This window comes from Notolepis coatsorum (assembly GCF_963971535.1).
Source record: "Notolepis coatsorum genome assembly, chromosome: 10".
Taxonomy (NCBI): Eukaryota; Metazoa; Chordata; class Actinopteri; order Aulopiformes; family Paralepididae; genus Notolepis; species Notolepis coatsorum.
Genome location: NC_140174.1, coordinates 99,919,074 through 99,936,817, shown reverse-complemented (window position 1 = coordinate 99,936,817; position 17,744 = coordinate 99,919,074). Strand labels below are relative to the sequence as shown.

At 41.7% G+C, this 17,744-nt stretch overlaps 1 protein-coding gene across 2 annotated transcripts; it reads right to left on the bottom strand.

Annotated features, from left to right (window-relative positions):
* Positions 1–2,911: 2,911 nt before the first annotated feature.
* mtx3 (metaxin 3) lies at positions 2,912–16,962 on the bottom strand. Of its 2 annotated transcripts, XM_084323248.1 has the most exons (9): positions 16,871–16,962; positions 14,133–14,202; positions 12,163–12,239; positions 10,200–10,292; positions 9,920–10,102; positions 7,899–7,975; positions 7,622–7,779; positions 7,052–7,140; positions 2,912–5,412 (listed from the first exon to the last, which is right to left on the bottom strand). In XM_084323248.1, the coding sequence occupies exons 1-9, from the start codon at positions 16,949–16,951 to the stop codon at positions 5,317–5,319; spliced, it is 924 nt and encodes a 307-aa protein (XP_084179374.1). In that variant the 5' UTR covers positions 16,952–16,962; the 3' UTR covers positions 2,912–5,316. The 2 variants fall into 2 exon arrangements, with proteins under 2 accessions (XP_084179374.1, XP_084179375.1); XM_084323249.1 differs by lacking the exon at positions 7,052–7,140.
* Between the last annotated feature and the right edge of the window lie 782 nt (positions 16,963–17,744).

The following is a 17,744-nucleotide window of genomic DNA, read 5'->3' as shown; positions in this document are numbered from 1 at the left end:
CTATCACCTGAACTTTGTACACAATGACATAACACTCACCCAGACAGGCCGCCGTTCTGAAACTCTCCTCACTTTTTAAGCGAAAAGAGAAACAAGATGTCACACAGCTTTACAACGGTGATTTTACCAACACCCGACGGAATCAGCACAATACCAAACTGGCTTGTGTAGCTGACTTGAACATGGATCTGCCGCTATCGCACATCCATGCACATATCTCCTCGTGAAGGAATACTCTCATTCGGATATGAAAGAAGGGGCTTAACACGGGACAGAGAGATATCCACTCGTCCAGAACACACAGGGATCACCAGTGTTAATGGTCGCGGCCCACTAGTTAAAACTACAATGGTCTTCAGACCAAGGTCTTCTGTCGCCTAGGTGGCTGAACAAAGGACCCTAGCCTGGGGCCGGTTTCCATAAACATTGTCAAGTAGCCCCCATAGCACTAACAGACAAGTGAAGCCCGCCAGCAACAGTACTCACCCAACCTGAAACCCACCGCTTCTCACAACAGCGGCGCGTCCGACAGTTCAGCTGTGGCCTGACAGGTTTCACCCCAACAAACACAGCAAGGAACTGCAGTTGAGAAGCATGCAGCGGCGTGCTCCCAATACGAAAACCGGTGGAGGGTTTTTAGAATGATCACCATCTTCCAGACACTCCAGTGACGAAGACAACATTGCCGTATTTTCTCGAAAATAGTGAGAGAAAATAAAGATATGATGTCAACGTATCTCCTTGTTCTTCCTTTCCTTGTAAACAATATTTTTCTCCACGTCAAGTGGGCATATGAGCAACACGTTGCTTGTGATGAAATTTGAGAAGGAGATGAGTGTGTGGCACCACCCCTGCTTATATAGGTAAGCGGATGGGGGTGTGGCCAGATGAATGCTGGCATTTAAAGGTACATTTGTGAAATTATTCAGTGTATATATGCTGAAGCGAGATATATGCAATGAACGCTGAGCGTGAGCTAGTGTGGAACAGAACATCGGCTAACTGTGGCTAGTAGGTGATAATACATTTACATTTAGTCATTTAGCTGACGCTTTTATCCAAAGCGACTTACAAGTTCTGTACGACAAGACAGCAAGAAGGGTAGAACTCTATCAGCTGAGTAACAATGTTCATCAAGTGTTGCGTGTTACAGTGTAGGTTAGTTTATTAGGACAAGTGCATGACAGTAAGGTTAGTCAGGGTTAGATTTTTTTTTTTTTTTTTTTAATCATTTCAGATAATGGTTGAAGAAGTGAGTCTTTAGTCGACGGCGAAAGATTGGACGGGATTCGGCTGTCCTAACTGGGATGGGTAGTTCATTCCACCATTGTGGGGCAAGGACTGAGAATAGGCGGCTTCTCTTTGATGACCCTCCGGGAGCTTGGATAGGAGTAGGTCTGAGGCGGCCAGAAGATGCAGAGCGTAGGGGTCTTGAGGGTGTGTAGTTAGAGACCATTGACCGGAGGTAGGCGGGAGCGGTTCCCTTTGCTGCACGGTATGCTAGGTCGAGGGCCTTGAAGCGGATACGTGCAGCAATGGGGAGCCAGTGCAGGTCCCTAAGAAGTAATAAATAAGTTGTCACGTTTGCCGTGGATGTTTTTTAACCACTAGAATTAACTAAACTAAACTAAGCAAACTAGTTTCATTACTTGTTTGTGGACTATCTTGCTGATATCTTTAACAACTACTGACAACTGACTGACTGATGGACCAATAAGAGTAAATGAGGCAATCTTTTACAGGAAGTAGATTGCCTATCTGAAATGGTTTGATTATGATGACAACTAGGACGATAGTCATATTAAATTAAGCCATATAAATCCAGATTTAGTCATATTGACACAGTACTCACGGCTATAGCATTTTTGGTAACTTTACATTGAAATGCCTTTTATTATGTAATGACATTGAAAAACATGACTTTTGTTTGGTAAACAATGGTCTTAAGATAGCAGATCACCTCAACAATATCTCATTTAATTTCAAACCTTAATTTCAACTCGTAAGACACTGAGGTTACCCTCATTTACAGCGACGACGAGCTTACAAAACAAAACATTCTATCAGCAATTTCATACATATAGGCACAATAAATAAACAATACAATATCAGCTAAGACAGTAACTTACAAGTCGACACAGTGGTCAGAGATCATACTTTTAAATGCAGCAAAAGACTATTTGGTATCACATTTTAATGCCCACAAATATTTTGGAAAATTCGGGAGGCTATGTTTTTTTCCTTCTCTCAAATGGTGGATATTTTATTATGGAATTAAAACTCTTCAAATACTAGAATGCTGTGCAGGAGTCTGCCTCACACAGATGACTTCAACAATATCTGATGATGTCAGGTTTGCATCATCTCCCCTCACTTTAATCACTCTTGTTTTCCTGATTCTATGCCAGGACCCAACAAAGAGCCACAATCTAAACAATCTACCAGCTCAGCAAACACACACCAGTTAACAGCTTCTTTCCACAGGCAGTCAGGTTGCTGAACACCCGTATGCAGTGTTGTTGTATAATATGTAATGTTATTGTGTATACTGTATATTGTGTATATAATGTATACATACGAGTGCATTGTCTACGTAGGCCTGTAGTGTTTTAATGTAGTGTTTTCTGGGATGGTGTGTTCTTCGTGTGTCCAAGGCAGAGAGAGCCAGGGCACAAGTACTTCATTGTGTTTTTAATACACATGGCAATAAAAGTTGAACTTGGAACATAGTTATAATGACACGTCAAGCAGAGCATGTGAAATCCACTGTACTGGAAAAACAGCTGTCTCTCGTACCTCACTGTACTGGTATGGTTAGAGGATGGACCGAACATAGTCCATGACTTTTGGTAGGATGAATAAAAAGAAAACTATTTGACTGGATTAGGAAAACACAGTGGGTGTGGTTAGAGTATCATACTTTTATTGAAAGGATATGAAAACATAATCATTAACAACCTATCGAAGGAGTTACAGACAACAGTAATGAATATGACATGGAAAACCTTGTTTTGAGTACCGACATGATGGCTGTACGAACCCTACAGTCATAAAGGCACACAGTACCAACACTGTCCTCGACATGTGCGCATATGGTCCAACAGTGTTCTGCGGCTCATAAGAAATAACCCCGGCTATAGTCGGTCTGTAGTGCGTTAATGGGAATGTATCCACCAGGTTGAATATAGGTATTGTAACAGAGTCTCGGTCAAGCCTCACAAATAAGTATAAAGTTTCAAGGTGATGACATGAGGAAGGCGAAAGCGACAGCAACCCACGGTAAAGAATGAGGAGCATTCCTAGAGGTTTAGACAGTTTTATATGGAAGCTGTGGGGATATGGTTCCAGAAATGAGTAGAGAAGCAGCCTAATTTGCATACTACTCAAACAGACTGCCAAATGAACTGAGCACAGGCGGGTGACGACACGTTACCGAATGGACTGGACTGCTCACGTTATACAAGGCAACCGTAAATCAGGCACAGCAAATCAAACAGACAAATCTAAATTAATATTTTTACAAAGATAATAATTTCACATTGTGAAAAAAGAAACGAGGTGACAAACACCACAAATTAGGGTATTATTGTTGCCGAAGCACTTGTCGAACGGATATGGAAGAACACATGAAAAACAAAAGGTCATAGTGCTAATAGTCCCTTTCTGGAATTGTCTTTGAAAAATGAAGAAATGTGCAAATTAGTCCCAAAAACGTAGCTCGACTAAGTTAATACAGCATGCGCATAACAAATTAAAGCTGATAATGTGAAGGAAGATGACGTGCATGTCAAACTGATTAGCCCCACTAAAGGAAACTGACTGAATGTGAAATGGGAGAGTTTACACCAATCTAATCCTGCTGTTTATACAATTCTACAAAGCTTTGAGAAAAACTAGTGGGTCCACAAGGAGGCGAAGCAAGTTGAATAATTGATTAATCCTAAAGTTACAGTAGCATACACTAAATATTACACCTTTCCCCAAATGTTATTAGAATGTACAGAGGCTTTTGTACAATGATGTAAGGATCATTGAAGAGAGCTTTGTAACCATCCCTTCAAAAGATGATGTCTTAACATAATTGAACAAACTGGACTATCATACGCAACCCACAATGTTAAATTACAGTACCAAATCTAACCATAAGATGCTGGTACCTCACGTATCTAAATTAATACATACAGTACAAAGTTAGACGTTAAGTTGAACAGAGACACTGCAGCACAGGCGTACCTCAGTAACCGCAATGTTCAGAGCTTGTTGACTAGAATAATATGCTTCTCACCTCACAAGAGGGGTGTCCTCACTGCAGAGGCTATTACAGTAATATTCAAACAAGCTTCCTGTTGTGCAACGGCTGCAGGACAATGTCCACTGTTTCAAATAAACCTCAACAATCCAAACACACCATGAGAAAAATAAGTCCCTTAAAAAGGGGCAGTTCACCAAAATATATCTATTTTGCACATATCCCAAGGCTCTAAACTGTTTTGCACATATTCATTTAGTTTGACAGTTAATGACAGTTATTGAGTTAGAATATCTCCTCCTGTGATGACATCAGGACATGGAATCCTTGTATTATGTTAATTACAGCCCAATGAAGTGATGTAGATGAAAAAATAGACAAAAAGAATTGCTATTTTCTCTAGGATTCAGTGTCCTCTGGTGACATTGTGGGAGGAGATACTTTTCAAAACGGCTTAGTCTTGTGAGCGATTATGTCGAAAAGAAAAAGGTGTTTCAGTGAAGTGCCCCTTTAAAGAAAAAAGAAGGGGGTGTGGGGGCAGGCAGGAGCCACACGAAGATATGTATAACTTGATAATGATGTCACTAATGTATAATGATGATGTCACTCATTTCCCCTGCTGGCCTCTTCACTTCCTTCACCTGGTCTTTGAATCTTCTGAAGCGCTCTCATTCAGCACCAATCAGCAGCATTCTTCCCTTAAATCACATACATGCACTCTTTTTCAAAACCTTCCACATGCATTTATCCTACTGAACTTCACATCTTCCAAATGGATCATTGATTTCTGAAGAATACTTTTTTTTAATGCCCCTTAGTATTCATGTAGTCATAATTGCCCTCACAATATACAGTTTATGCTCCATTCAGGTCACCTGTATAATTGTGTGACATGTTTTTTTTTACTATCAAGACCGTTACAGTAATTTCAGGGGACTGGCCTTGTGTTATAGAGTGTTATCCGAGTCGGACTGAGATCAGTGCATCATCATTCATCCACAGGGAGGTCCTTCCGCCGTTTCCTAGCGGCTGGACTCTAGGTCGAAGACGAGAGGGTCGGGGGTCAGTTAGGCGGGACTAGAGCTCTTCTCGTGGGCCAGACTGGGTTTTGGCTCCGGCCTGCGGGGTTTGTGCTGAGGGCTGCTGCGGAGGTTGTCATCCATCTAAAAACACAAGACTAAAGTGTCAAGTTACACAGCGCTGTATATATATATATTTTTTTTATCCACTTTTTCTCCCATTCTCTATATTTTCTCCCATCCCAATTTCGTATCATCCAATTCAACCCTCCCCTGTCACGAACACTGTTTCTTGCCTCCCACAAGCCGGCTGCAATGTGGACTAAGTCATACATAGCACAAGTCCCCTCCGGTACTTGAGGTAACAGCAGTCGCATCTTTTCACCTGCGCAGCTCGATCTCTCAGTGGCGAGGAGTAACGCGTGGGAGGCTCACGCTGCCCCCGACACTTCCTGATTCTACTGCGCAGGCGCACCAACCGACCTGTAGGAGTCGCTGTCCACAACGCCCGATCCCCACCCATCAGTTTCCCACCCCCTAATACGGCCAATGTGTATTAGTATGAACGACCAGCTAAACTGAAAGCAATGTGGAGCGCTGGGCTCGAACAGGCAAGCCCAGCGTCTCAGTCATTCGTGGCGAGCGCCTTGCCCACTACGCCACGTAGCCGCCACACAGCGCTGCATCTTATCCCCTTCGTACCAGTGGCCATCAGGCTCCACAACAGTGGGCAGGGATCAGTGTCTGATCACGAAGTGTGTCTGACTCCCACCTAAACTGCACAGACTACAACATATATCATGCCAGTTAGGATACCTTATGTATACTGCACCCGTGTATACTTTACTTACTCAATAGTATATTCATCACTTCTCTGCCTTTTGGCTAAGATAAAGTATCCGTTCTCCTGAATGTCCCCAAGGGTATCAATAAAGGAATATCTGATCTTATATATATATTTAGATTCTGTAGTGAAGTGTTATTGACCATATTTATTGTAACGTGTAATAGGGCTGGGCGATATGGCCTAAAAATTAAATCCCTGATTTTTTTTTTTTTTATAAATACGATTTTAATCGATTTTCTTCTCTTGAGCTAAAAAAAAACGTTTGGGATGAATGTCCCTATTGGGATTGAAGTGCAAACCTAACTTTCACCAATCTTCACTAAAAATATTTTTTTAATAATATATAAAAGGTTACTCTTGATCAAACAAAGATGAATGTCCCCATTGGATTAATAGTGCAATAACCAGCTTTTTCACCAAACTTCACTTAAAACAAATAAAATGTGCCTCTTGATCATCAAACAAGAATTAATTTCCCTATTGGGATTAATAAAGTGCAAATCTAACTTTCACCAAACATCACTTTTTGTAAAATAAAAAGGTGACTATTAAAAAAAAAAAAAATTGAAAATCATCCCAAATCATTAATTCAAATTATCGATAATATCGATTAATCGCCCAGCCCTAGTGTAATATAACTGATACCTTTGATCACACTGCCTACTTGCTCATATGCATATATTCAGTTAAATTATATTGTTTACACTGCCTATTTTTTACTGTACTATAATTGTATTGCCTGTATTTATGTCTTCTACTATTACCATGCTCATACCTGTACCTCCCCTCCCCCATGATGCCTGAATTTCCCCAAGGGGATCTTGTCCTTATGTAGAACCGTATACGTCTCGTAGTGTATGACCAACTGTGCACAAAATGCAAACACCACCCGAAACCCAAACCCAGGAGAAGAGGGGGGAAAGTAAGCAGAAGCACCTTCTCTATCAAGTTGGACTCTTTGTTTACGAGTTGCGTTAGTTTCTGTAGGTGGGCGTCGACAGACTCCTGAATAGGCTGAGGAGAACCTGGAACGACAGACCGCAGCAGACAGACGAGAGGGGAAGAGAAGGCGAGGGGACAGGGGAGATGGTGGAGATTAGTTTTGAGGGACAGGAATAGAAGTTAGAAGTCACACAGTATAGGAACAGAAAGCAGAGATATATAGAGACGGAGCAGAGAAACGAAAACGCCATTTAACCCTTTCACTACCAAATGGTTAACCCTTTCACTGCCACAATACAGAAGGTTAACCCTTTCACTGTCACATGACAAATGGTTAACCCTTTCACAACCACACTGCAGAAGGTTAACCCTTTCACTACCACACTACAGACAGTTAACCGTCTGTAGTGAAGGGGGGGGGGGGGGTAGTGAAAGGGTTAACGGACACATTGAAGGAAAGCACAGAAGATTATTACTTCAGCCATGTGCGCAAGCACAATTCCCCCCTTTGCACGCATAACCATGCGTTGCAACATTTCCTAAAGCTTCCGAGGCGAGTCTCACCGGGGCGACTGGAGCTGAAGTACACGGCGAGGATGTTGTCACAGAAATGTGTGAGGTTAGCCAGCTGTCTGAGGTGGCTCTGCAGAGGGCTGCTGGGAAGACTGGCCTTGTGGAGCGGAGCCACAAACCCAAATACAAAGGCATCCAGACTGGCTGGCCTGGGACCAGTCACACACACACACAAGAGTGTAATCAAGGACAGATCCAAAGGATGGCTGGACCCAGAGAACAATTATACCACAAACATTGAATATAACGGATGTGGACAAATACGTACGAGTTGCCAAAGAAGTAGTTTGCTGTCCCCAGCCTGTGTGAGAGAAGGTTCAGGCACTCCTTGGCGTCACTGTAGATCTGAAGGAGGCCAATGGAGAGGGAGAAAGAAATAAATTTATATAAAGAAGAAGACTGCATACCTGGCTCTAAGTCAAGACAGAGCACACAACGGAATTCCGGTATTTTCTTTTAACCTGGACCCTATTTTTCCATCATTTTGAGTCTAAATGACCAATAGGGACAAACATTTTTGGAATCGGTGCATTAATAAGAGAGTGCTTCAGTCGACAGCCGGGGGTTCAGGCACAAAGTCAAAGTACGTCCACTAAAAGTGCTTGTTTTTGCCAGCACTTGGCTCAGACTGTCGAGTCTTCTAATTGTTACCCAAAACAGAAGTCTCGCTCAAACAGAAGTCTCGCTCTGAAATCACGGAAGGCGTAAATTGTTGCAGGGAGACTACGGTAGAAACGTGAGTGAGAGTTGGAGAGGAAGAGTTTGTTGTGTTGAGTACAGAAACTGTAGAGTTATCTAAAAGATATAAAACAATAGTTAGTGTTTGCGTATATTCCAATTGTACCTACAGAATGTCACGCCACACTTCAGTTTTCATAGACTACCTTTGTTGGATACGGACATGCTGAAAGTGTGGCTAGTTATGCTATTAACGGATGAAAACACTCCTGTCCGTACACTGCACCTCGCAGACCATTGGGTCTGTAGTGAGCATTTTGACCAGGGGAGAAGAAGAGAGAGCAGACAGAGTGGAGGTAATGTTATTAGATAAAGTCACTGTTTTGACCTGGGATGTTAGAACAGAGCCTGGAAGAACCTAAACGTAACCACAAAGGTCTATCTCTGTAGGGATCCTTTCAGGGGTTCTCAACCTTTCTGCTGCCAAGGCACCCCTGTGTTCAATAAAATATTCCAGGGCACCCCTACATACGATAAAGACTTTTCCGGTCCCGTCTTTTTGGCTACAATGATGACACAAGTGCTTGCTTTCAAAATAATGTTTATTTAAGAAACCGGGAAACACATTTGTGTGTATATGCCTATATAATGCATTATTAACAGGTGTTTCAGGTCTAAATGGCTTAGTACTGTTGACATTACACTGCTTGTAGTAGTAAATCAAATAGCATATTTCTTTAAATAAAATTACAGAAAATTATCACTAAAGTGCCATCTGTTGCAGCTGCACACTTTTCCATAAAAATTGCATATTTGGATAAGTGTGACCATTTCTCAAACTGAAAATCATGTTTTTTTTTTAATACAGAAAAGGATCACTAAAGTGCTATCTGTTGCAGCTGCACTGTTCTCCATAAAAATAGCATATTTGGATAAGTTTGACCATTTCTCAAAAATAGAAAATCATGTATTTTTTTTAAATACAGAAAAGGATCACCAAGTTACCATTTCTCAAAATATAAATAAACAGAAAATAAGCACGTGTTCACTCAGTGGACATTTCTAGCTCAATGCGAGGTCTGCTGCTGCTGGCTAATAATACGGTCAATACGTGGGGAGATCTTTGACAAGGCAACACGCATGTCATCCTCAAGGCTCAACTTGGCCCTATATTTTGTTTTCAGATCTGTCATGGATGAAAAGCCAGCTTCACACAGATATGTGGTGCTGAATGGTATCAACACCTTAACTGCTGCATCATGAGATACTTGGTACTCAGCACCACACTCTGAAATGAGCTCTCCAGGTGGTATCAGATGAGATTTCAATGAGTTCTTCCAAGAGTTTGGATGGAGATGTGTCAGGAAGCTTTGTCTCAATGTTGTCTGTACATCCCCTGTTGAGAACCACTGCTTTACATAATGTTGACACACAATAACAACCTGAGCATATCAGTGGCAAGAACCAGCACTTTCAGTGGACGTACTTTGACTTGCACAAATTAAGAGTGAGAATCACCAGACGTCCCAAGATACAATATTATCACGACACTAGTCACGATATTGTAATATTGCGATATCGGAATCACCCTTTAAGCAGATCAGGGTTTACCTTCCCCTCCACCTCAGTGATCGTGTGCAGAGGCGACTCTCCTTTGGTGAGCAGGATGCGTGAGAGGGCCGTGTTGGCATGGCGACTGGGGACCAGGAAATTGAGAGGGAACGGCGACCGGGAAGCGAACCACGGCCGCGTCAGATTGGCATAATTCTCCGCGTCCACCCAGAACGTATGCAACTGACGGAACATATAAATACCCATAGTTAATACACGCATTACACACACACGTGCAATGTTTAGGTAGTAAACAAGAGTGTGATCCCTCTGTTCTCACCAGCGCCGGCCGCAGCTTCTCCTCCACCAGAGCGATGTAGGCCATGGTGTCGGCTCCCTGTCTGGCTGACAGCTCATAGTCTGCATTAAACCTCTGAGGAAGGAGAACGTCATGCGTTACTGTACATTTAAACTCCCTTTAATAGTCTCAGGGAGATGAACAGTGGGTCCTCCTGGGCACAGAGAAGACTGTTGGCTTCCAGTGTGACAACCGAGTCGGTCCATAAAACCCCCCCATAACTGGTTCTGCAGCGGTGGGCCACCGCTGTGAAATGTGAAGATTCAAGTAACCACTTAGCCACAAGAATTGGGCCAATTACCAGAGTCATTATAAAGCATCTGAATTAGCCACTACAACTTGGGACTGAAGCATGGGAAAATGTCAAAACCATAACTGAAATAAATTAAAACGACTAGCAGAATGCCATTTGGTTCCACATATTTATGCGTTTCCTGTAACAACAGGAAGCTAGGGAGGAACTTGTCATGGTTATTGATGGCATTTATAGTAGCCAATAGTGCTGAATGTGCATTACGGTCGACCCATTAGCTAGCAAGCTAATGCTAGCAACATAGGTTAGCAACTAGAGATGTTCCGATACCATTTTTTCCTTTCCGATCCGATTCCGATACCTAAGCTTTGGGTATCGGCCGATACCGATACTTATCCGATACCAGTGCATACATTAAAAATATTAAAAAAATATTATATAAATTATAAAACGTTTTTTTTTTTAATACAGCTCCTGTTTTATATATACTGTTTTTTAGTAATAACTATAAAGTAATGGTATTTATTCAACAACAGGTGATTGTATAGATTAGTATTAGTATCAGTAATTGAAAACTATCTCAATGAGTTCACCCACGGAAAGGTTGTTGGCACATTAGTTCCACACGGACATTATTCGTTGCTGCACTTGCTTCCACAAGAAGGCTCCGTTTAGTACCAGAGGCTCTGTTGTTGTGATTTTTGCACAATAAATATTCAACATTCTCTTTTGAGACTCCGCCTCAGACTCTTATCATTTGGCACTAAAAGCTAAACATTGTCGCCGATATGGCTGTCCGCAACATGTCATTAATTGTGTACGCGACGTGCAATTGTGCAATGACAACGTTACCGTGAGCTATGTTAGCTAGCATGAGCTACCGCTATATGGAAAGACTAACGTTACTGCCGGTGACATTGTGATTTAACTTGGAATACTCCTTTGCCAACTTGCTGTACTTTGCTTGCAGATCTGCAGCCATTATTGCTGGATTATGTGAATAGCCCCAACTTTAGCCAAGGTAACGTCAAAGCTAGCTTTCGGTTAGCTGTTCAATGCTAATAACACCAGCCACCAAGCGAACTCATCAGAGCTCCCCGTCAACAGCGCTGTCGGGACGATGGCATTTTAAGAAAGTATCTGCTCTGCTGTTAATGGCAATTGACACTTTAATTCACGGTCGATTAAGCACACGTTTGTTTTATAATGCTCACCCAGCGAAGTATGAGTATATAAAGTATCTACAGAGCCCAACGTCCGCAGTGTTGTTGATAAATTACGTCATGGTATCGGAGCGCAACATTAGAGGGTACTCGCCGATACCGATACCAGCATTTTAGGCAGTATCGGCGGCATTTCCGATACTGGTATCGGTATCGGAACAACTCTATTAGCAACATTAGCTAACAATTGTTCCAATTTAGTTAAAGGGGCAGGGTGCTAGCTCAATTACAATGTGCTGTGAATGTCATTCTAGAAAGCATTTCATTGGATGCAAAATTAGTATACACCTGGTGTGCTGGATGACTCAAATAATTTTTTTGTTTACCAGGAAATGACCAACTGAATGGGGCCAATTACCACGGTCATTATAAAACATCTGAAATAGCCACTAGAACTGGGACTGAAGCATGGGGAAATAACTGAAATCAATGCCCCTATAAAAAATATATAGCCTATATATAGATTTACCTGTTTCCTCAGGAAGTTTAGGATTTTTGATGGTTCCGTTAGTGTGGAGTCTCCGTATGCCAGCTCTGGAACAGTCGCTACAGGATAGAGGAAGATAGAAGAAGCATGCGTGCGTTATGTCTTGTCACTGTGCCATAGGTCACATAACACATTCTAAAAAGTACAATATGATGAGGTCAGTATGAACGTGTGTTAGTTAGCTGGACCCTCTGCATACTAGCATGTTGTTAATGTCTTTTAACTTGTACAGGCCTACCTGTCCACTACTAAAGACAGTCCTTACAGCCCCTCTCACCCGGTCAGAGTTATACATTATACTAGAGTTCGGTGGACTGGACACATTATATGGATGACCTTCTCTGGTTGAAATGTAGGGCTGTACCGAATGTCATTTTTTAACATTCGAAGCTTCGATTGAAGTACTCGAACGAAGCTTCGAATGTCTATAAAAAAAAATTTACTTGAGAAAATATATATATATATATATATATATATATATTTTTTTTTATAAACTAAATCCTCAATTTGAATAAAGTGATTAAATTAGTATTTTTATTTTATTAAATAAACTCTCTTTAATGAATATAACTCATCAGTTTCATCAACATAAATAATCCAATAAGGGCACGGTTGGTATGAAAGTGATGGTGATGTCTTTAGTATAATATTAGTGTAGCCTAATCTTTAACTGCAACTGTGAAGAAAACCCCCATTGGTTTAAACAGATTGAATAGACAAAACAAATAAAAAATTCGAATGTTGATTTAGAATTCGAATGTCAACATTATGGTCGAAGCTTCGAAGCATTCGGTACAGCAAATGCATAACTATCATTGGTATTTGTTAATTTTTTAAGGGCCTTATTGGTAAACATCCCTCTTAAAAATCTCTATGATCCACTATGAAATCTTGGAACCTATTCTACACGTTCAAATGACTGGTTGGTTCTTAGGGTTCCTGGAGTTTGCTCTGAACTAGGAAAAACTGCTTTTTCCTTTGATGCTTCCAACACCTGGAATGCCCTCCAAATGACAAAGCTAAAGGTTCTTCCTTCTTTTGCAAAATGTTTAAGTATGATCGCCGACCACTGTCGACTTGTAACCGTCTTAACCGATTTATTTATTGTTTATTTGTATTTATTGTGTCTATATGTATGAAATTGCTGATAAACTATGTTTTGTTTTGTAAGCTCGTCATCACTGTAAATGAGGGTAACCTGAGTGTCTTACGAGTTGAAATAAAGGTTTGCAATGAAATTAAATACCAAACACTAACGCCATGGGGATGCCATTTTGATACCAGAGGTCTACAGTGCGTTCAAATACAATGCATAGTGACATGTATTAGGGCCTGTGCGATTGCATATAAAGTCAATGGAAAGATGTGAACGGAGCGAGAAAGACACAGCTTCGCTCCAGGTGGCGGGAGCGGCATTCACTCAAGACAAGCTGAGAATTCGCCTGGCATGATGGAGAGAATGTCAACATAATCTTCACAATGAAGATGAAATAGACAGCTCTGGTTGTTCTGTGGCCTATAGATAATGAATAGGTCCCATTTAGAAAATGTCCCATTTCTGTAAATATCAACAATGTTACTGCTGAGATCATATAGCGTGTCTGTCTTCACGACAGTTTTGACTGAGAATGTTCCAATGGTCAAACTGATGAGTACAGCGAGACAGTATCCGTCTCTGTGTTGTGCTTGAACGTAATGTGAGGGAAAGGAGTCTTGGGATTACAAGAACATGGCATCAACATTGTCCCAACTATGTCTCAAACACACATAACCAGTTGACTGCAATGTCATTTAGACACTTTGACAAATTAGAGGCTCCAGCACCAACGCATCGTACCATTATGTAATATATAACTCTGCTTTCGCTCACAGTGGCCTACAGTACAGACAGTGGACAATATTAATAATCAACATTGTTGATCTCCGATACATGTAGCACAGCTGCAGTCTACCTGTTAGAGTGTTCCATGTCCAGTCAATGGGAGAAACTGTGACCTTTGCCCCTGAGAATTTTAAATATGCCTGTAAGAGAAAAGACCAGCAAGAGAGAGAGAGAAAGTATGTGATTAAAACAAGACTAGGCTTGCCTAGTACAGCTGCTGGACCCAGCATACAATCTTATTCCAAATGAACATTATTCTACACAGTGTTCTCAGGTCTGAAACAGAACATGTACCATGTGCTCAGAATATTCCTCTGGCTGCTCTGTGTTTCATCCCAACCTCTTCCCAATTCACTGTCTAGGGAGCAGCTTCAGTACTTTGTACCTAAAGGACTACTGAAATAATTCCTCCTCGACAGTAATGATGCACCGTCACAACATTACAATGTACAGTATACGTCGTGTTAATGATGCACTGTCACAACATTACAATGTACAGTATACACTGTTAATGATGCATTGTCACAACATTACAATGTACAGTATACTATCCACCATGTTAATGATGCACTGTCACAACATTACAATGTACAGTATACTATCCACCATGTTAATGATGCACTGTCACAACATTACAATGTACAGTATCCACCATGTTAATGATGCACTGTCACAACATTACAATGTACAGTATACTATCCACCATGTTAATGATGCACTGTCACAACATTACATGTACAGTATCCACTATGTTAATGATGCACTGTCACAACATTACAATGTACAGTATCCACCATGTTAGCAGGCAGCTAAAGTGATGCACTTGGCATCAACTGGTGAATGTTCACTGCTGTGATTTGATTTAAGAATAGTTGAATGTCTGTTGGACACATTATCAGTCTTTCATCCAGACTGAGCTAGCACAGCACTCTGGTGTTTGCGGAGGCAGTATTTATTTAGTTTCATATAATCACAAAGTGTTTCACCAAACCAACATTACCAGCATGCATGCCACTTGGGTAAATCCACAAAATAAAAACATGTGGTTAATTTGCATATTTGTTTGTGACAAAGTTATTGATTTGGGGGACAATGAGATGTCTGGCTAGCAAGCCAGCCTTGTTGTCACACACACTGTCAGACCATATCGACGGTTTGTAAACCATAGGCAACATTATTGACAGAAAGCCTTGCTAGCATAAAGCGATAGCTTGCATGCTCATTTTCACTGGCACTAGTCAAATGAGGTGGTTGTCTAGAAGTTATTAAGCAAAGCCAAATGACATGCTTATCCAACATAAATGGTCAATTAAAATAGGCCTGTTGCTTTTATCCATTTTCTTCCTCACCCATTCACTCACACAGACAGTGGAGGCAACCATGCAAGGTGCCAACCTGCTCATCAGGAGCAATTAAGGGTTAAGTGTCTTGCTCAAGGACACTTTGACACGCTGCCCGGGAGGAGCGGGAATTGAATCGAATCTGGAACCATCCAATTACCAGAGACGACTGCTTAACCTTACAGTTTGCAGACTGTAGAACCAACTTTATTCTACACAGTCCTCATAAGAACTAAGGCACTCTTCCTCCTGTAAAACCAAACCAACAGATTAACTGACTAAAACCAAACCAACAGATTAACTGACTAAAACCAAACTAACAGATTAACTGTCTAAGGCCGGGGACAAACGGTGTCAATTCTCGAGCAAGCAGGAGCCTGGCTGTTCACACCTGAAGCATTATTTATCCGCACAGGTCAGCAAGAGATTCTGCTCCTCTGCTCCAATCACACATAGAGGCGCTGGCAGAGAAAATGGACCAGGCACCGAAAATATCGCTGAAGATGGGCATGGAGCTATGCGCTTTGATCCAATTGGCATGTCTGCTTTATTTTTATAAATAAAATAAATTACCTACCTTCTTACCTTACCTTTTTGCACTTTGCTACCAAGTAATCTACTGTGCCTATATTAGGCCTACTACGCTAATATGTTTATACTACTATGCACTCAAGTTCAACACTGTTTGATGAACAATATCACTTAGCTGCCAGAGTTGTACCCTTCTGCTGACTTGTTGTACAGAACGGAATTTGGCACTGGCTGCTACACTAGCTCTACATGACGAGCAAACTTGGCACCAAGGGGCCACAGTAATTATTGTTGATACGAAGAAGCTTCGCCTTCTACTACAAATTGAGGGCAATAAAGAAAGAAAATGACACCAGCTTTAAGCAGAACACAAGCATAACATCAGTATTACAGGCATGGAGAGCAAACACTGAATAAACACATTCTTGACAGCTTGCATGTCATCAAGCTGAAAAGAGTCACTTCGTGATAGAGGACTGCAATTGCTAATGTATACCGAATGCTGCTGAGAGCCAACACAAGACTAGTCCATATTACAAATGGCAAGCGAGCAAACAATAACATAAATTAACAGTTGACAAACAGCAAGCTGACCTTGAGGATGTATTGATAGCAACGAAAATGGCATCCGATAGCCAGGTGCACACGAAGGATAAAGCAAGTAGTTAGCACAGATGGTAGCTATAATGACGAAGCTCTTCTGTGTTCAGCCAAATCAAGTAGACAACTCGCTTAGTCGGACTGTTGTTATTCCTTTCCAGTTCTATCTGGCTAGGCTAGCTACCAGCGTAGAGTGAGTGAGCTAACGTTAGCACGGATGCTAACCGGAGAAAGTCCTAGAGACCGCCGCTTTCACAATTGAATAACATAATCGCTGTTTCAAAAGCAGTTAAAATAGATACATAGGATGTGTTTTACAAACTGCATGTCACGTTACCAAAACAACGAGAGACTCGGCGTGGACAGAGGGCAAGCCCCAGTCGCCTCCCCAACATCTCAGCTCCATGGGAGTCGCCATATTTTTGTAGCATGGAAGAACCGGATGACGTCACGAGGAATCTGTCATATCAGAGGCGGGCGGAGGAGGACAAGCGTGCAGGTAGATCAAGGAGGGGCGTGGTTTCGAAACGCATCCTTTCATTTCTGTCACTGAACTTTGCGCACTCCTACGCAGAGAGTTGGACGACGTTCCACCATCAAACATGTCATATTGTCATGTGTGCTTTTTGGAGGCGTAGGAGTGTGTGAACTTTGTCACTGACATGACAACAATCTTTATGTCATTTTTAGACATTTTGCCATGATGATGAGAGTGAGACGTAGGCGAGTGAGTAGCCTCCAGCTGCAGCCTCGGAGATTGTTCCAGATTGGGCAACTTCCGCCCGCTCCCACGACATTTCTCCCGGTGACAGGACAATGCGCTGATTGGCGGAAAGTACGGAAGTATCTCGAAGTACGTCTGACGTATCTCGAAGTACGTCTGACGTATCTCAAATTACGTCTGACGTTTCTCTACGTTAGCGAACGTTAATTGAACGTTGTATTCATAAGATAAGATAAATTCAGCAGCATGGGGAGGGGGGAGGGGAGGTACAGGTAGTAGAAGACATAGAGGTACAGGTCACATAATTATAGTACAGTGGAGAAGTAAAAATAGAATAAAAAGGCAGTGTAAACAATATACAATATTATTAACACTTTGGGTGCCGGGAAACGCCTAAACACATCATTCCCGGCCATGCTCAAGTTGCCGAAGACGCCTTACAACGTCTTTAATATCAATATTTCAAAAATCTGGGATCGGATTCATA